Source organism: Nerophis ophidion, linkage group LG24 (genome assembly GCF_033978795.1).
Source record: "Nerophis ophidion isolate RoL-2023_Sa linkage group LG24, RoL_Noph_v1.0, whole genome shotgun sequence".
NCBI classification, from domain to species: domain Eukaryota; kingdom Metazoa; phylum Chordata; class Actinopteri; order Syngnathiformes; family Syngnathidae; genus Nerophis; species Nerophis ophidion.
In genome coordinates, this window is record NC_084634.1 from 40614072 (window position 1) to 40635334 (window position 21263).

The 21263-nt window shown below is 41.5% G+C and overlaps 2 protein-coding genes across 9 annotated transcripts in view; both read left to right on the top strand.

Moving 5' to 3' along the window:
* Window positions 1-9176, top strand: part of atp10d (ATPase phospholipid transporting 10D) — a 57430-nt gene extending 48254 nt beyond the window's left edge. The window contains exons 21-26 of one of the 8 annotated variants that reach the window (XR_009804190.1): window positions 1892-1996; window positions 2090-2277; window positions 4691-4912; window positions 5005-6080; window positions 6139-6196; window positions 6313-9176. Coding sequence is in view for 1 of the 8 variants with exons in the window: in XM_061886863.1 (XP_061742847.1) it covers window positions 1892-1996; window positions 2090-2277; window positions 4691-4889 (492 nt within the window). In the remaining 7 variants the exon portion in view is untranslated. Of the gene's footprint in view, window positions 1-1891; window positions 1997-2089; window positions 2278-4690; window positions 4913-5004 lie in introns of all 8 variants that reach the window. The other 7 variants (XR_009804192.1, XR_009804188.1, XR_009804187.1 and 4 more) reach the window with 7 other exon arrangements.
* A 2819-nt stretch (window positions 9177-11995) lies between these two features.
* The window catches only part of dapp1 (dual adaptor of phosphotyrosine and 3-phosphoinositides), a 43252-nt gene continuing 33984 nt past the window's right edge, over window positions 11996-21263 (top strand). The window contains exons 1-3 of the mRNA XM_061886794.1: window positions 11996-12138; window positions 16657-16779; window positions 16927-17060. Of these exons, the coding sequence (XP_061742778.1) occupies window positions 12113-12138; window positions 16657-16779; window positions 16927-17060 (283 nt within the window). The 5' untranslated portion in view covers window positions 11996-12112. The remainder of the gene's footprint in view (window positions 12139-16656; window positions 16780-16926; window positions 17061-21263) is intronic.

The window sequence follows — 21263 nt, forward strand, 5'->3', positions numbered from 1 at the left end:
TACTTGTGCTATGTACACTACTATGTACACTACTATGTACACTACTATGTACACTACTTGTGCTATGTACACTACTATGTACACTACTCGTGCTATGTACACTACTATGTACACTACTCGTGCTATGTACACTACTATGTACACTACCTTCATGTGCTGGTCAAAACATACACTTTGATTATTTATCATTCATTTATGATAACTCGATAACGTTTTTTTAAATTAATCACATATGTTAACATTAACAGTACTAATATATATGTATGTATGTGTGTATATATATATATATATGTATATATATATATATCAATCAATCAATCAATGTTTACTTATATAGCCCTGAATCACTAGTGTCTCAAAGGGCTGCACAAACCACTACAACATCCTCGGTAGGCCCACATAAGGGCAAGGAAAACTCACACCCAGTGGGACGTCGGTGACAATGATGACTATGAGAACCTTGGAGAGGAGGAAAGCAATGGATGTCGAGCGGGTCTAACATGATAGTGTGAAAGTTCAATCCATAATGGATACAACACAGTCGCGAGAGTCCAGTCCAAAGCGGATCCAACACAGCAGCGAGAGTCCCGTTCACAGCGTAGCCAGCAGGAAACCATCCCAAGCAGAGGCGGATCAGCAGCGCAGAGATGTCCCCAGCCAATACACAGGCAAGCAGTACATGGCCACCGGATCGGACCTGACCCCCTCCACAAGGGAGAGTGGGACATAGGAGAAAAAGAAAAAGAAAATAAACGGCAGATCAACTGGTCTAAAAAGGGAGTCTATTTAAAGGCTAGAGTATACAAATGAGTTTTAAGGTGAGACTTAAATGCTTCTACTGAGGTGGCATCTCGAACTGTTACCGGGAGGGAATTCCAGAGTACTGGAGCCCGGAATGAAAACGCTCTATAGCCCGCAGACTTTTTTTGGGCTTTGGGAATCATTAATAAGCCGGAGTCTATGTATGTATGTATCTATATACATATATGTATAAAAACATATATAAATACATATATGTATATATATATATATATACATATGTATGTATGTATATATATATATATATACATATGTATGTATGTATGTATATATATATATATATATATATATATATATATATATATATATATATGGCGCAGTTGCAGAGTGGCCGTGCGCAACCCGAGGGTCCCTGGTTCAATCCCCACCTAGTACTAACCTCGTCACATCCGTTGTGTCCTGAACAAGACACTTCACCCTTGCTCCTGATGGGTCCTGGTTAGGGCCTTGCATGGCAGCTCCCTCCATCAGTGTGTGAATGTGTGTGTGAATGGGTAAATGTGGAAGTAGTGTCAAAGCACTTAGAGTACCTTGAAGGTAGAAAAGGGCTATACAAGTACAACCCATTTATCATGTATATCATTTACAGCGTTATGTTGAAGTGCTTCCTTGGTGAGTTTACTGCCGGATATAAGTAAGAACTTAACATACTTTATATTAGAGATGGCAACAGTGGAGGATGAATGTCAGAGAAAAAGAAGATTATCAAATGCGGGGTCCCCAGAGACTACAAAGGCGGACACGCGCAATTTTCTAGGGTTTATGCAGATCCCAAATACAGATCAGCAGGTACCAAAAATATTGCATAATATTGCGGGGGAAAAAATGCCAGATAATATGTCTTAGTTTATACACACACACACCATAATAATACCCTATATTATATGTTGAAGCACATCAAGCGGGGCAGTCTACACATATCTCTTATGTGTGACTGCCATCATAAAAAACATATTTTTTACATTTGCCTGCATAGTGCTGGCATGTGTTCCAGCTGTGCCACTCTGACCATATACTGTAGACTATTTGGAGTCCTAATCATGGCAATATTGGTGTCAATGTGTGTGTCCAGGCCTATGCTGGATCGGATATTGGTCTGCTGTCCTTGGGCTCGCCAATCAACGCCTCGGCCCTCCTGGTCACCCTGCTGCACCAGGTCCTGGAGAGCCACACTCTGGTCGGTTCTTATTCCAACAATGTCCAGTACTTGGACACATGTGTGAAGACCCACCTCTGTAGGAGATGACGTTATTGTGGCTTGGCTCTGCAGACGTGGATTCATGTCGGGGTGTTGGTGCTCAGCGCTGGCTCCTACTTCGGCTTCGTGCTGATCTTTAGTGTTTGCTGCGTGACCTGCAGTCCCCCCACCAGCCCTCTGGGCGTAGAAGGACTACAGATGTCCCATCCTCTCTTCTACGTGGTGTGTGCGCTTACCATTGTGACCGCACTGTTACCCAGGTAAACACACACAACCTGAGCTACTAAAATCCCATATACTGTATACACATATACATACATATATACATAGTATATATCCCATCCATCCATTTTCTACCGCTTATTCCCTTTGGCGTCGCGGGGGGCTCTGGCGCCTATCTCAGCTACAATCGGGCGGAAGGCGGGGTACACCCTGGACAAGTCGCCACCCCATCGCAGGGCCAACACAGATAGACAGACAACATTCACACACTAGGGACCATTTAGTGTTGCCAATCAACCTATCCCCAGGTGCATGTCTTTGGAGGTGGGAGGGGCCTATCCCCAGGTTCATGTCCTGGGAGGTGGGAGGGGCCAATCCCCAGGTGCATGTCTTTGGAGGTGGGAGGGGCCTATCCCCAGGTGCATGTCTTTGGAGGTGGGAGGGGCCTATCCCCAGGTTCATGTCCTGGGAGGTGGGAGGGGCCAATCCCCAGGTGCATGTCTTTGGAGGTGGGAGGGGCCTATCCCCAGGTGCATGTCTTTGGAGGTGGGAGGAAGCCGGAGTACCTGGAGAGAACCCACGCAGTCACGGGGAGAACATGCAAACTCCACACAGAAAGATCCCGAGCCTGGATTTAAACCCAGGACTGCAGGACCTTCGTATTGTGAGGCAGACGCACTAACCCCTCTGCCACCGTGAAGCCTATTAGTATGTAATAATAATAATAAAAATAATAGATTGTATTTGTAAAAGCACTTTACATTGAACAAACAACCTCAAAAGTGCTACAGTGCATTTAAAAACAAAACACAAACAAGACAAGAACCACAAATAGCTGCCCCCAACAGGTAAAATAAACAGTAAAAAAAAAAAAAGTAGAAAAATCTAATAGGTGCAACCAGCACACATAAATCTTTTTTTAAAAAGAAGGGTTTTTAAGCCTTTTTAAAAAAGCATTCACAGTCTGTGGTGCCCTCATATGGTCAGGGAGAGCATTCCACAGTTCAGAGCTCCTCACATCTGAACATTGTTTATAATCATGGCCACCAGCAGCGAGAGTGATTCAGACAGAGAAAGCGACGATTTCCCCATTAATTTGAGCGAGGATGAAAGATTTGTGGATGAGGAAAGTGAGAGTGAAAGACTAGAAAAAAATAAATTAATTAAAAATAAAAAAAAGGACAAGAGGGCAGCAAGGTAACGATTCAGATAGGGAAGATGCTGTGAGAGGCGCCGTGGCAGCCGTGGGGGTGGCAGGACCACTCTGCCAGGCCCAACCGCAACTAAGGATAGAGCCATACCGCTTTGAACCTGACGCTGACGGTGACTATCAGGAGGACGCATATTAATGCTGGAGTAGCACACGACATAGATCGCCTTCAGAATACAGAATGGTAAAATGTTTTTTTTGTAATACACATAATACACTGTACTTTGTGTGTGTGGTCCAATCCAACCGTGTTCGCTTGACCGCTCTGTTCCATAGTAAAGCTTCACCGTCATCTTTCGGGAATGTAAACAATGAAACACCGGCTATGTTTGTGTTGCTAAAGGCGGCCGCAATACACCGCTTCCCACCTACAGCTTTCTTCTTTGACGTCTCCATTATTCATTGAACAAATTGCAAAAGATTCAGCTACACAGATGTCCAGAATACTGTGGAATTATGCGATGAAAGCAGACGACTTATAGCTGGGATCAGGCTGGATCTATATGTCAGCTACAATCTGTGACGTCACGCGCACGTGTCATCATACCGCGACGTTTTTGCATGATACTTCCGCGTGAAATTTAAAATTGCAATTTAGTAAACTAAAGCGGCCGTATTGGCATGTGTTGCAATGTTAATATTTCATCATTGATATATAAACTATCAGACTGCGTGGTCGCTAGTATCAATCAATCAATCAATGTTTATTTATATAGCCCCAAATCACAAATGTCTCAAAGGACTGCACAAATCATTACGACTACAACATCCTCGGAAGAACCCACAAAAGGGCAAGGAAAACTCACACCCAGTGGGCAGGGAGAATTCACACCCAGTGGGACGCCAGTGACAATGCTGACTATGAGAAACCTTGGAGAGGACCTCAGATGTGGGCAATCCCCCCCCTCTAGGGGACCGAAAGCAATGGATGTGGAGCGGGTCTAACATGATCCTGTGAACGTTCAATCCATAGTGGCTCCAACACAGCCGCGAGAGTTCAGTTCAAAGCGGATCCAAGACAGCAGCGAGAGTCCCGTCCACAGGAAACCATCCCAAGCGGAGGCGGATCAGCAGCGTAGAGATGTCTCCAACCGATAGTAGAGGTTTTCAGTAGGCCTTTAAATTTTAGTCTTATATTGACAATTTAGTTTTACATTGATAATTTAGTCTTAGATTGATAATTTAGTCTTAGATTGCTCATGTAGTCTTGCATTGACAATACTGCACCGCTCTCTGTGCAGGCTCCTGGTCCGGGCCCTGGACAACACCAGGCACATGTCCCCTCCAAGGCAAGGGCCTGCCGGGGACCAAGTAGAAGCGGTGAGGGGCCACAGAAGAATGTGGTGCCGCAGCTTGAAGCTCTCCATGACCGCCAGGCAGCAGCCGGGGTGTGATGACCACCTCACCCTGGAGCACAGCACAGAGTCGGTCATCTTCTGACCGGGAGAAGTTCAAATGAAAAGGTGCAAAACTCTTTTTTTGTTTGTGGTCTATTTATGGTACTTCCTCCTTTGCGGTGTACAAATGAGTTTGTGTGCTCTTTCTGTCCTCACAGCTGGCAACACAAAGTGAATTGTGGGAGTTCACGGCTGCATTTCTATCCATACTTTACTAAAGTCCTGGAAAGATTCCAGGATTTAAGTCAAATGCTGTCAGGTCTGGGTGTTACACTCCAAAATGCCAGCATGTCTGGGATCCATCCATCCATTTTCTACCGCTTGTCCCTTGCGAGGTGGCGGGGGGTGCTGGCGCCTATCTCAGCTGCATTCGGGCGGAAGGCGGTGTACACCCTGGACAAGTTGCCACCTCATCTCAGCAGGTCTGGGATGTTACACTCCAAAATGTTGTTTCTGAACATAGCGGGACATTACTGTCAGGTCTGGGATGTAACACTCCAAAATGCTGTTTCTGAACATAGTGGGACATTATGATCAGGTCTGGGATGTAACACTCCAAAATGCTGTTTCTGAACATAATGGGACATTACGATCAGGTCTGGGATGTTACACTCCAAAATGCTGTTTCTGAACATAGTGGGACATTACTGTCAGGTCTGGGATGTAACACTCCAAAATGCTGTTTCTGAACATAGTGGGACATTACGATCAGGTCTGGGAGGTTACACTCCAAAATGCTGTTTCTGAACATAATGGGACATTACGATCAGGTCTGGGATGTTACACTCCAAAATGCTGTTTCTGAACATAGTGGGACGTTACTGTCAGGTCTGGGAGGTTACACTCCAAAATGCTGTTTCTGAACATAGTGGGACATTATGATCAGGTCTGGGATGTAACACTCCAAAATGCTGTTTCTGAACATAGTGGGACATTATGATCAGGTCTGGGATGTAACACTCCAAAATGCTGTTTCTGAACATAGTGGGACATTATGATCAGGTCTGGGATGTAACACTCCAAAATGCTGTTTCTGAACATAGTGGGACATTATGATCAGGTCTGGGATGTAACACTCCAAAATGCTGTTTCTGAACATAGTGGGACATTATGATCAGGTCTGGGATGTAACACTCCAAAATGCTGTTTCTGAACATAGTGGGACATTACGATCAGGTCTGGGAGGTTACACTCCAAAATGCTGTTTCTGAACATAGTGGGACATTATGATCAGGTCTGGGATGTAACACTCCAAAATGCTGTTTCTGAACATAGTGGGACGTTACTGTCAGGTCTGGGATGTAACACTCCAAAATGCAATTTCTGAACATTGCGGGACATTACTGTCAGGTCTGGGATGTTACACTCCAAAATGCGGTTTCTGAACATAGTGGGACATTACGATCAGGTCTGGGAGGTTACACTCCAAAATGCTGTTTCTGAACATAATGGGACATTACGATCAGGTCTGGGATGTTACACTCCAAAATGCTGTTTCTGAACATAGTGGGACGTTACTGTCAGGTCTGGGAGGTTACACTCCAAAATGCTGTTTCTGAACATAGTGGGACATTATGATCAGGTCTGGGATGTAACACTCCAAAATGCTGTTTCTGAACATAGTGGGACATTATGATCAGGTCTGGGATGTAACACTCCAAAATGCTGTTTCTGAACATAGTGGGACATTATGATCAGGTCTGGGATGTAACACTCCAAAATGCTGTTTCTGAACATAGTGGGACATTATGATCAGGTCTGGGATGTAACACTCCAAAATGCTGTTTCTGAACATAGTGGGACATTATGATCAGGTCTGGGATGTAACACTCCAAAATGCTGTTTCTGAACATAGCGGGACATTACGATCAGGTCTGGGATGTAACACTCCAAAATGCTGTTTCTGAACATAGCGGGACATTACGATCAGGTCTGGGATGTAACACTCCAAAATGCGGTTTCTGAACATAGCGGGACATTATGATCAGGTCTGGGATGTAACACTCCAAAATGCGGTTTCTGAGCATAGTGGGACGTTATGTTTGGTATGTTTACCTTGCATATTGAGGCACATTTTCTCCATCAGAAACATGCATGTGACACTCAGGAAAGTCTTGATCTGTGAGTTTTATTTGTAAACTTTTGAGAGGATGTACTGAAGTTAAAAAAACGTGCCATTTTACAAGCGACGGTAGACTGTCAGAGTTAGTTTGTGACGAACCCCAAGATGCAGAAATGGAGGCAGGCATTGGATAGGAAAACATGATTAAATAAAGATACTAAAACAAGAACAAACCAAAGGGGTACAACCGAAAGCGCGCACGAGGCGGATAACAAACTAAAAGAGCTAGCATTGTGACGTCTTGGTGGCATCGTGGCGTGTGTTTGCGTTCTCGTGGTGCAGCGGAGATGGAACACAGCGTAAAGGTAGCAATGACGATTTATTTCTGAATACAAAAACAAACTAATAACAAAAACACTAGCACAAGGCACTATAGAAAAACCAACAGAAGTTAGCATAGGAGCTAGAAAGAACAGAAAACGCTGGTATGTAAACTAGGGACAAGAAAATTAACAAAATAGCCTGGAAGCTAATCGAATAACAAAAGTACTTTCCCAACATGCGGGAATGCGACTTCATGTGTTGTGTGAGGCAAACTCTAGTCCGAGACCGAATGTAAAACCAGGGCGGTCTTAAATAAGGAGATAACTAATCAAGTCAGGTGCGTGACGACAAACCAGAATCAGGTGACACTGAATGAGTTGCCCTGACAACAGAAAACCAAACAGGAAGTGCCACCAGGAACCAAAGACATTGAATGCAACACAGGATGATAATAAAACAGAAACAAAACCAGAATATGTCATGGTCCAAGACGTGGACCCTGACAAGCATGGGAGCTAGAAAACAAACAGGGCTTAGCATGGAGGCTAGCATAAACAAAAGGGGCCTAGCGTGGAAGCTAGCGGGTAGCAAACAGGAAAACAGAAGTCGTACTTTTAATATGAAAACAAACTGGAAGCAGGGAACAACAAACAGTAAGCTACAAATCTAGCTTACCTCTACGCTGCAAAGACACGACACGACAGGAGCGACAATACAGAAGTGACAATACATGACAATAATCCAGCCCTGACTGGAAGACAAAGCAGGTACAAATAGGAGTTGGCTGATTGACACCAGGTGTGGCCAGGTGCCAATCAGCCGCAGCTGAGGGGAAAACAGCGCACAGGGGGGAAAAAAGCAGGGAACAGACAAAATAAGAGCGCTGACAGGAACTAAAAACAAGAAATACTAAACACACACGGAGGAAAAACTAAAAGACGAACAAACTGTTAGTAGCAAGCCTGACATAGACCATGTAAAATGTTTATGTTTGTTTTTGTCACTGACTTGATTCTCTTTCACTGACCCATTTTCTCTCTAGTATTCACAGCGCTTCGCTTTGTCCACATTTTATGTTCCAGCTTTATTCCAAAATGACATTTTTATCCTCAAAATTCTGCACAAATTACCCCAGAATGACAATACATGATTTTTTTTTTTAATTCTGAAAATGTATTAAAAACAAAACAAACACACATACATAAATATTCACAGCCTTTGCTCAATACTTAGGCCATGTCTACACATAACCCCTTAAACTAATATTTATTCAGCCTTAGCCCCGTCTCAGCTCCATCGTTTAAGGTCCCCCAACATTTGATGACTTTTTACACGGGTAAGCGCGCCGTGTGTTTCTTGAATCTCCGGTTTGATCATTTACGAACTGAGTTCGGAGAGGAAGTGAAGTCAGAAAGACCCCGCCCCACATCCAGGTTCATAACAACCAGCAGGACTATGGAGGCGAGTCCTCCAGACATGCCCGTGTTTCTCCTTCTTTTACATCTGGAAATCCCACATGAATACCTCAAGAGAAAGCCATTGCAGCTATCTGGGATACAACACTTCTCAGACGCCAAGAGAACTTCCCAATGTCCGGGTCAGCTGGGATTCTACTTACCGAAAAACCCTGTCCATTTGTCGAAGGAGAGACAACGAGAATGCGAGCTCCCGTAGATGTGATTAAAAAAGGTAGCGTGTGCTTTGTATTACCTGGCTGTCCAGGAAAATTGTGAATGCATTTGGACCGGCAAAGCAGACCGTATCAGTTATTGTCCGCCATGTATGTCGCGGACTCACATCTAGGTCCAGAATATATGAACTCACCAAGAAGGAATGGCCAATGAAGGTGAAGGTAAACGAGCGGCATATCTCGATCCTTAGTTTGATTGATGTAAAATGTTCTTTATCACATTGTTTACCTGCCTAATAAAGATGTGATTAATGTGTGATGTCACAGGTGTGATTCACTACCGTAGGGCCCCACAGCACACTGGATTCCAGGTCACTGAAATATCACACGACTGGATGTTGTTCAGGTAAATTACGTTTAAGAAGTTGCACACAAAGACACACTGGATAAGGTGAGGTGAGCTACGATGTGTAGTGAAGCATTTCTAGCTATTCCTCCTCCTCCAGTGATAATGTTACTTGTAGGAAACCTACTTTATTTGTCGCCATGGAGACAAGGATTAATAATGATAATAATGACATTTTCTTGTGGTCCCCTTTAATTAGAATAGTATCATAACATAATAAACGTTTTAATAAAAACAAAAGAACATGTTGTGATGCCAAAAAATATCGACGTAATCATAGGAGTATCGACTAGATACGCTCCTGTAATTGGTATCATCACAGTGGATGCCAAGTGTAGATCCACCCATGGCGTTTGTTTACATTTTGACGCCGCTGAGCTACGGTGTGAAGTGAGACATGTTTAGCTATTCCTCCTCCTCCAGTGATAATGCTACTTGTAGGAAACTTACTTTATTTGTCGCCATGGTGACAAGGATAAATAATGATAATAATGAATTTTTTTTTGTGGTCGCCTTTATTTAGAAAAGTATCATAACATAATATACGTTTTACAAAAATTAAAAGAAGATGTTGTGATGCCAAAAAATATCGACATAATCATAGTAGTATCGACTAGATACGCTCCTGTAATTGGTATCATTACAGTGGATGTCAGGTGTAGATCCACCCATGGCGTTTGTTTACATTGTGACGGTGCTGAGCTGCAGTGTGTAGTGAAGCATGTTTAGCTATTCCTCCTCCTCCAGTGATAATGCTACTTGTAGGAAACTTTCTTTATTTGTCGCCATGGAGACAAGGATTAATAGTGATAATAATGATTTTTTTTGTGGTCGCCTTTATTTAGAAAAGTATCATAACATAATATACGTTTTACAAAAAACAAAAGAAGATATTGTGATGCCAAAAAATATCGACGTAATCGTAGTAGTATCGACTATCTACGCTCTTGTACTTGGTATCATTACAGTGGATGTCAGGTGTAGATCCACCCATGGCGTTTGTTTACATTGTGACGCCGCTGAGCTACGGTGTGAAGTGAGACATGTTAAGCTGTTCCTCCTCCTCCAGTGATAATGCTACTTGTCGTACACATACTTTATTTGTCGCCATGGAGACAAGGATTAATAATAATGATAATGACATTATTTTTGGTCCCCTTTATTTAGAAAAGTATCATAACATATTAAACGGTTTTAAAAAAAATGAAAGAAGATGTGATGCCAAAAAATATCGACGTAATCATAGTAGTATCGACTAGGTGCGCTCTTGTACTTGGTATCATTACAGTGGATGTCAGGTGTAGATCCACCCATGGCGTTTGTTTACATTGTGACAGCGCTGAGCTACGGTGTGAAGTGAAGCATGTTTAGCTATTCCTCCTCCTCCAGTGATAATGCTACTTGTAGGAAACTTTCTTTATTTGTCGCCATGGAGACAAGGATTAATAATAATGATAATGACATTATTTGTGGTTCCTTTTATTTAGAAAAGTATCATAACATAATATACGTTTAAAAAAAAACAAAAGAAGATGTGATGCCAAAAAATATCGGCGTAATCATAGTAGTATCGACTAGATACGCTCCTGTACTTGGTATCATTACAGTGGATGTCAGGTGTAGATCCACCCATGGCGTTTGTTTACATTTTGACGCTGCTGAGCTACGGTGTGAAGTGAGGCATGTTTAGCTATTCCTCCTCCTCCAGTGATAATGCTACTTGTAGGAAACTTACTTTATTTGTCGCCATGGAGACAAGGATTAATAATAATGATAATGACATTATTTGTGGTTCCTTTTATTTAGAAAAGTATCATAACATAATATACGTTTAAAAAAAACCAAAAGAAGATGTGATGCCAAAAAATATCGGCGTAATCATAGTAGTATCGACTAGATACGCTCCTGTACTTGGTATCATTACAGTGGATGTCAGGTGTAGATCCACCCATGGCGTTTGTTTACATTGTGACGCATGTAAGCTACGGTGTGAAGTGAGGCATGTTTAGCTATTCCTCCTCCTCCAGTGATAATGCTACTTGTCGTAAACATACTTTATTTGTCGCCATGGAGACAAGGATTAATAGTAATAATGATAATGACATTTTTTTGTGGTCCCCTTTATTTAGAAAAGTATCATAACATAACAAACGGTTTTAAAAAAATGAAAAGATGTGATGCCACAAAATATCGACGTAATCATAGTAGTATCGACTAGCTGCGCTCTTGTACTTGGTATCATTACAGTGGATGTCAGGTGTAGATCCACCAATGGTGTTTGTTTACATTGTGACGCCGGTGAGCTATTGTATCCTATGCTGTGGAGTGAAGCATGTTTAGCTAGTCCTCCTCCTCCAGTGATAATGCTACTTTTACTCATTTTTTTTTTAATTTGTCGCCATGGAGACAAGGATTAATAATAATGACATTTTTTGTGGTCACCTTTTATTTAGAAAAATATCCAAATGCATTTTGGTACCGGTACCAACATATTGGTTTGGGGACCACCCTAGTTTGGTGTTTGGCCCGGTTTGGTTCAAACAAAAAAAAAAAGTGTTGGACTCTGACATTTTTCCAGAAGATTCTCCCAAGCACTGGACTGACCTTTGACCCCACGGTTCAGATACACCCAAATAATTAAATCACGGTCTGGTTCTCCGGGTTATACAAAACAAAAACCGGAGCAGGTTTGAGTGTGTGGTTGTTCTGGCCCAAGACTTCTAAGTCTGCAGATGTACTTCCTGTTAGGCGTGCCACTCTGCTTTCACTTCCCTCGCACTCTGGCTGCACAACAGCACTCGTCTCCGTGTGTCCACCTTCTCCGGGCGTGCATCTTCCGGAGACATGATCGATGAGCTGGAGACTTTGGGGTAAGTTTCTGGGATTCTCATCTTCTGGGCGTTTAAAGCGGGGGAAACGAGGAAGTTTAAATAGCAAAGGTGTCAGTGTCAGGTTCAAGCATCTATTAAACAGGACAAGACGCAAGGAATCAAACAGAGACAGGATTCAATTTAGCTCATGAGGAGAGCGCATGGAACTGCACGCTCTGAGGGAAAAACTTCCGGTGCCTCCTCATTTATCTGGCCAGGGGGGGGAGGGGAGGGGTCATATTATGCAGCAGCCCAACACTGGCTCATAAAAAGTTCAAACAAAATGTGCTTGGAGCGGTGTCGGGTTTGCCCCCTCCTTTTCGTCCACCTTATCTTCTTGGAGACTTCGGGTCCTGATACGGCCTCTCTCGTGGCCGTCCAGATCTGAAAAACGGCGAGGCGCCTTCCATGGCGCACAGTGGAGTTTTACAAGCTTTCCGCCTTTTGCTTGATAAGAACAAGGACGGCTTTGTGAGCACAAGTAGATCCTGAAGGTGGTACCATTCAGACCTGTCCTTACTCTTACTGAAGGTGGTATCATTCAGAACTGTCCTTACTCTTACTGAAGGTGGTACCATTCAGAACTGTCCTTACTCTTACTGAAGGTGGTACCATTCAGAACTGTCCTTACTTTACTGAAGGCGGTACCATTCAGAACTGTCCTTACTTTACTGAAGGTGGTACCATTCAGAACTGTCCTTACTCTTACTGAAGGTGGTACCATTCAGAACTGTCCTTACTTTACTGAAGGTGGTACCATTCAGAACTGTCCTTACTTTACTGAAGGTGGTACCATTCAGAACTGTCCTTACTCTTACTGAAGGTGGTACCATTCAGAACTGTCCTTACTTTACTGAAGGTGGTACCATTCTGAACTGTCCTTACTTTACTGAAGGTGGTACCATTCAGAACTGTCCTTACTCTTACTGAAGGTGGTACCATTCAGAACTGTCCTTACTTTACTGAAGGTGGTACCATTCAGAACTGTCCTTACACTTACTGAAGGCGGTACCATTCAGAACTGTCCTTACTTTACTGAAGGCGGTACCATTCAGAACTGTCCTTACTCTTACTGAAGGTGGTACCATTCAGAACTGTCCTTACTTTACTGAAGGTGGTACCATTCAGAACTGTCCTTACTTTACTGAAGGTGGTACCATTCAGAACTGTCCTTACTCTTACTGAAGGTGGTACCATTCAGAACTGTCCTTACTCTTACTGAAGGTGGTACCATTCAGAACTGTCCTTACTTTACTGAAGGTGGTACCATTCAGAACTGTCCTTACACTTACTGAAGGTGGTACCATTCAGAACTGTCCTTACTTTACTGAAGGTGGTACCATTCAGAACTGTCCTTACTTTACTGAAGGTGGTACCATTCAGAACTGTCCTTACTTTACTGAAGGTGGTACCATTCAGAACTGTCCTTACTTTACTGAAGGTGGTACCATTCAGAACTGTCCTTACTTTACTGAAGGCGGTACCATTCAGAACTGTCCTTACTTTACTGAAGGCGGTACCATTCAGAACTGTCCTTACTTTACTGAAGGCGGTACCATTCAGAACTGTCCTTACTTTACTGAAGGCGGTACCATTCAGAACTGTCCTTACTTTACTGAAGGCGGTACCATTCAGAACTGTCCTTACTTTACTGAAGGCGGTACCATTCAGAACTGTCCTTACTTTACTGAAGGCGGTACCATTCAGAACTGTCCTTACTTTACTGAAGGTGGTACCATTCAGAACTGTCCTTACTTTACTGAAGGCGGTACCATTCAGAACTGTCCTTACTTTACTGAAGGTGGTACCATTCAGACCTGTCCTTACTTTACTGAAGGTGGTACCATTCAGAACTGTCCTTACTCTTACTGAAGGTGGTACCATTCAGAACTGTCCTTACTCTTACTGAAGGTGGTACCATTCAGAACTGTCCTTACTTTACTGAAGGTGGTACCATTCAGAACTGTCCTTACTCTTACTGAAGGTGGTACCATTCAGAACTGTCCTTACTTTACTGAAGGTGGTACCATTCAGACCTGTCCTTACTTTACTGAAGGTGGTACCATTCAGAACTGTCCTTACTTTACTGAAGGTGGTACCATTCAGAACTGTCCTTACTTTACTGAAGGTGGTACCATTCAGAACTGTCCTTACTTTACTGAAGGTGGTACCATTCAGAACTGTCCTTACTTTACTGAAGGTGGTACCATTCAGAACTGTCCTTACTTTACTGAAGGTGGTACCATTCAGAACTGTCCTTACTTTACTGAAGGCGGTACCATTCAGAACTGTCCTTACTTTACTGAAGGCGGTACCATTCAGAACTGTCCTTACTTTACTGAAGGCGGTACCATTCAGAACTGTCCTTACTTTACTGAAGGCGGTACCATTCAGAACTGTCCTTACTTTACTGAAGGCGGTACCATTCAGAACTGTCCTTACTTTACTGAAGGCGGTACCATTCAGAACTGTCCTTACTTTACTGAAGGCGGTACCATTCAGAACTGTCCTTACTTTACTGAAGGCGGTACCATTCAGAACTGTCCTTACTTTACTGAAGGCGGTACCATTCAGAACTGTCCTTACTTTACTGAAGGCGGTACCATTCAGAACTGTCCTTACTTTACTGAAGGTGGTACCATTCAGAACTGTCCTTACTTTACTGAAGGCGGTACCATTCAGAACTGTCCTTACTTTACTGAAGGTGGTACCATTCAGAACTGTCCTTACTCTTACTGAAGGTGGTACCATTCAGAACTGTCCTTACTCTTACTGAAGGTGGTACCATTCAGAACTGTCCTTACTTTACTGAAGGTGGTACCATTCAGAACTGTCCTTACTCTTACTGAAGGTGGTACCATTCAGAACTGTCCTTACTTTACTGAAGGTGGTACCATTCAAAACTGTCCTTACTTTACTGAAGGTGGTACCATTCAGAACTGTCCTTACTTTACTGAAGGTGGTACCATTCAGAACTGTCCTTACTTTACTGAAGGTGGTACCATTCAGACCTGTCCTTACTTTACTGAAGGTGGTACCATTCAGAACTGTCCTTACTCTTACTGAAGGTGGTACCATTCAGAACTGTCCTTACTCTTACTGAAGGTGGTACCATTCAGAACTGTCCTTACTTTACTGAAGGTGGTACCATTCAGAACTGTCCTTACTCTTACTGAAGGTGGTACCATTCAGAACTGTCCTTACTTTACTGAAGGTGGTACCATTCAAAACTGTCCTTACTTTACTGAAGGTGGTACCATTCAGAACTGTCCTTACTTTACTGAAGGTGGTACCATTCAGAACTGTCCTTACTTTACTGAAGGTGGTACCATTCAGAACTGTCCTTACTCTTACTGAAGGTGGTACCATTCTGAACTGTCCTTACTTTACTGAAGGTGGTACCATTCAGACCTGTCCTTACTTTACTGAAGGTGGTACCATTCAGAACTGTCCTTACTTTACTGAAGGTGGTACCATTCAGACCTGTCCTTACTTTACTGAAGGTGGTACCATTTAGAACTGTCCTTACTTTACTGAAGGTGGTACCATTCAGACCTGTCCTTACTTTACTGAAGGTGGTACCATTCAGAACTGTCCTTACTCTTACTGAAGGTGGTACCATTCAGAACTGTCCTTACTTTACTGAAGGTGGTACCATTTAGAACTGTCCTTACTTTACTGAAGGTGGTACCATTCAGAACTGTCCTTACTTTACTGAAGGTGGTAACATTCAGAACTGTCCTTACTTTACTGAAGGTGGTACCATTCAGAACTGTCCTTACTTTACTGAAGGTGGTACCATTCAGAACTGTCCTTACTTTACTGAAGGTGGTACCATTCAGAACTGTCCTTACTTTACTGAAGGTGGTACCATTCAGAACTGTCCTTACTTTACTGAAGGTGGTACCATTCAGAACTGTCCTTACTTTACTGAAGGTGGTACCATTCAGAACTGTCCTTACTTTACTGAAGGTGGTACCATTCAGAACTGTCCTTACTTTACTGAAGGTGGTACCATTCAGAACTGTCCTTACTTTACTGAAGGTGGTACCATTCAGAACTGTCCTTACTTTACTGAAGGTGGTACCATTCAGAACTGTCCTTACTTTACTGAAGGTGGTACCATTCAGAACTGTCCTTACTCTTACTGAAGGTGGTACCATTCAGAACTGTCCTTACTCTTACTGAAGGTGGTACCATTCAGAACTGTCCTTACTTTACTGAAGGTGGTACCATTCAGAACTGTCCTTACTCTTACTGAAGGTGGTACCATTCAGAACTGTCCTTACTCTTACTGAAGGTGGTACCATTCAGAACTGTCCTTACTTTACTGAAGGTGGTACCATTCAGAACTGTCCTTACTTTACTGAAGGTGGTACCATTCAGAACTGTCCTTACTTTACTGAAGGTGGTACCATTCAGAACTGTCCTTACTTTACTGAAGGTGGTACCATTCAGAACTGTCCTTACTCTTACTGAAGGTGGTACCATTCAGAACTGTCCTTACTCTTACTGAAGGTGGTACCATTCAGAACTGTCCCGTCACGCTGCTGAGGCGCTCCTGTTGTCCAACGGAGGTGATGGAAGTTACCTGCTGAGGAACAGCAATGAAGGTCCAGGACATTTTGCCTTGTCCGTCAGGTAAGTCCTCGTCTCCGTCACCAAGTGAAGAAGTGGTATGTGGTCCTGGTTGCAAAGACCAAGGTCGCCCTCCTCCCTCCATGAAGTATTAGGTCCAGTAGACTAAGTCAAAGTGACCTGAGTTATTCTCCAAGAATGTTCCGGCAGGGCGAGGGACTCGGTGAAGCACTACCAGGTGAGGCGCCGAGACCACACCTACGTCTTCGGCTTCACCACTTTTGCAAGGCTTGAGGACTTCATCGACCACTTTGCCAACCAGCCGCTGGTGGGAAGTGAGACTGGTAAATATATTCCATCAAGAGTTTATTACTATTATTTATTTACACCTTTTTCAGGACCTTAACATGTACGTAAAGACCCCAAATGTTGAAGGTACTTTAGGTATGGCAAACTCAATTATATTTTGGTGTTCCTGAATACGAATGTTTAAAATTGTCTTGTTAGCGCCACCTTAAAAATGAGTAAAAAAGAGCCCCTCCCATCAGTTCAACACCAAAATTGCTGAACACGTCTAATTTGTTATTATTTTTCTCCGTGTTTGGCACCTTTTTGGGGACCTTAACATGTACAAAAAGTTACCAAATTTTAAAGGTACATTAGGTATGGCAAAAGATTTTTAAAAATAATTTTTGTCCTGAAAAATTGGCTTTTTAGCGCCACCTTAAAAATGAGTAAAAATGAGCCCCTCCCACCTGTTTCACATATCAACACCAAAATTACTGAACATGTCTATTTTGTTGTTATTTTTCTCCGTGTTTTGGCACCTTTTTGAGGACTTTAACACGTACGAAAAGTTACCAAATTTTAAAGGTACATGAGGTATGGCAAAAGATTATTATTTTTTTCCGTCCCAAAATCGAATTTTAAAAAATTAGCTTTTAGTACCACTTTAAAAATGAGTAAAAACAAGCCCCCCCACCAGTTTCACATATCAACACCAAAATCGCTGAACACGTCTAATTTGTTGTTATTTTTCTCCGTGTTTTGATGCCTTTTGAGGACCTTAACCAGTACGAAAAGTTACCAAATTTTAAAGGCACATTAGGTATGGCAAAAAATTTTTTTTTTTAATTTTGTCGTGAAAAATTTTCTTCTTAGTGCCACCTTAAAAATGAGTAAAAATGAGCCCCTCCCACCAGTTTCACATATCAACACTAAAACTGCTGAACATGTCTAATTTGTTTTTATTTTTCGTCGTGTTTTGACGCCTTTTGAGGACCTTAACCCAGACGAAAAGTCAACAAATTTTGCAGGCACTTTAGGTACGGCAAAAGATTTAATTATTTTTAAAATTAGCTTTTTAGCGCCACTTTAAAAATTAATAAAAATGAGCCCCTCCCACCAGTTTCACATATCAACACTAAAATTGCTGAACACGTATATTTTTTTTGTTATTTTTCTCCGTGTTTCGGCACCTTTTGGAGAACCTTAACACGTACGAAAAGTTACCAAATTTTAAAGGTACATTAGGTATGGCAAAAGATTTTTAAAAATAATTTTTGTCCTGAAAAATTGGCTTTTTAGCGCCACCTTAAAAATGAGTAAAAATGAGCCCCTCCCACCAGTTTAACATAACAACACCAAAATTGCTGAACGTGTCTAATTTGTTATATTTTTCTCCATGTTTCAGCACCTTTTTGAGGACCTTAACACATACAAAAAGTCACCAAATGTTGAAGGTACTTTAGGTATGGCAAAAGATTGTAATATTTTTTGATCCCAAAAAAGACTTTTTAAAATTGTCTTTTTAGTGCCACCTTAAAAATGAGTAAAAATAAGCCCCTCCCACCAGTTTAACAAATCAACACCAAAATTGCTGAACACGTCTAATTTGTTGTTATTTTTCTCCGTGTTTCGGCACCTTTTTGAGGACCTTAACATGTACACGAAAGGTCCACTTCAGGGTCGGTTTTAAAGTTCTATTATTAGTTTTTGAACATCTTAATGGCCTTGCACCTTTCTTCCTGCTTTTATCGTATAAACCCTCACAGATCCTAAAATGTCATAAGGGGGGACCCTAACACAAAAATGTTAAGAACAGTCTTGGTTCAGCAGCACAATACAGGTCCTCTAGTTGTAGGAGGTGTCTCAAAACCTCATCAGGAGTCTCAACAACACCCGAAAATGGCAGAAAATGTATATTTATCAAAAAAATGTTCCCACTAAATTGTCATAAGGAAGGACATTTACACAAAAATGTAAAAAAAAATTGTCTTGCTTCAGCAGCACAATGCTAGTGCTGTAGTTGTAGGAGGTATCTCAAAACCTCATTAGGAGTCTCAACAACACCCGAAAATGGCAGTAAATTTATAATTTTCAAAAACTTTTTACCATACCCTACCATTCCATACCTGCTTTATTTATAAAGCCCTTTAAAAACAACCACAGTTGAAGAACAAAGGGCTGTACACCACAAAGAAATAAAGGCAAAGGACAGACAAAAAAACAAACAAAAAACATTTAAAACAGAAGTAAAAAAACACATTGAAATAGCAAATACAAATTACCCTAAGAATCACTAAAATCTTATAAGGGGGGACCCTTACACAAAAATTTTAAGAACAGTCTTGCTTCAACAGCACAAAACTGGTGCTGTAGTTGTAGGAGATGTCTCAAAACCTCATCAGGCGTCTCAACAACACCCGAAAATGTCAGAAAAGCTATTTTTTTCAAAAACCTTTTTTGCTAAATTGTCTTAAGGGGGGGGGACCCTTACACAAAAATTAGAAAAAACTGTATTTCTTCAACAGCACAATACCGGTCCTGTAGTTGTAGGAGATGTCTCAAAAGTACTCATTTTAAAGTGGAAAAGAAGACCAAACGACCACTTACTTGGTGGTTGCCAAAAAGTGATTCAAGGTATTATTTTCATGGCGACACATCTTATATGTGCATACATGACTGGGAGGAGTATTGCATACATCATAATAAAGTTGTGTTCACATGTTGAAGTTTCCCTTATAAAAATGAAATGATCCCCAAAACGACCACTTGGTGGTTGCCAAAAAGTGATTCAACATACAGTAATATTTTCATGGCAACACATCTTATATGTGCATAAATGACGAGGAGGAGCATCACAAAAATCTTAATAAAGTAGTATTCACATGTTGAAGTACCCTTTATAAAGTTGAAAATGACCACTTAGTGGTTGCCAAAAAGTGATTCAAGGTAATATTTTCATGGCGACACATCTTATATGTGCATAAATGACGAGGAGGAGTATCACAAAAATCCCCAATAAAGTAGTGTTCACATGTTAAAGTACCCTTTAAAAAGTTGAAAACGACCACTTGGTGGTTGCCAAAAAGTGATTAATGGTAATATTTTGATGGCGACACATCTTATATGTGCATAAATGACTAGGAGGAGTATTGCATACATCATAATAAAGAAGTGTTCACATGTTGAAGTACCCTTTATAAAGTTGATAACAACCCCAAATGACCACTTAGTGGTTGCCAAAAAGTGATTCAAGGTATTATTTGGATTGCGACGCATCTTATATGTGCATAAATGACTAGGAGGAGTATTGCATACATCATAATAAAGTAGTGTTCACATTTTAAAATACCCTTTAAAAAGTTGAAAACGACCACTTGGAGGTTGCCAAAAAGTGATTCAAGGTAATATTTTCATGGCGACACATCTTATATGTGCATAAATGACGAGGAGGAGTATCACAAAAATCCTGATAAAGTAGTGTTCACATGTTAAAGTACCCTTTAAAAAGTTGAAAGCGACCACTTGGTGGTTGCCAAAAAGTGATTCATGGTAATATTTTGATGGCGACCAATCTTATATGTGCATAAATGACTAGGAGGAGTATCACATAAATCATAATAAAGTAGTGTTCACATCTTAAAGTACCCTTTAAAAAGTTGAAAACGACCACTTGGTGTTTGCCAAAAAGTGATTCATGGTAATATTTTCATGGCGACACATCTTATATGTGCATGCATATCTAATAAGTGCATACATGACTGGGAGGAGTATTGCATACATAATAATAAAGTAGTGTTCACATGTTGAAGTAGCCTTTATAAAGTTGAAAATGACCACTTGGTGGTTGCCAAAAAGTGATTCAAGGTATTATTTGGATGGCGACACATCTTATATGTGCATAAATGACTAGGAGGAGTATTGCATAGATTATAATAAAGTTGTGTTCACATGTTGAAGTTTCCCTTATAAAGTTGAAATGATCCCCAAGCGACCACTTGGTGGTTGCCAAAAAGTGATTCAACATAATATTTTCATGGCAACACATCTTATATGTGCATAAATGACTGGGAGGAGTATCACAAAAATCCTGATAATTCAGTGTTCACATGTTAAAGTACCCTTTAAAAAGTTGAAAACGACCACTTGGTGGTTGCCAAAAAGTGATTCATGGTAATATTTTGATGGCGACCAATCTTATATGTGCATAAATGACCGAGAGGAGGATTGCATACATCATAATAAAGTAGTGTTCACATGTT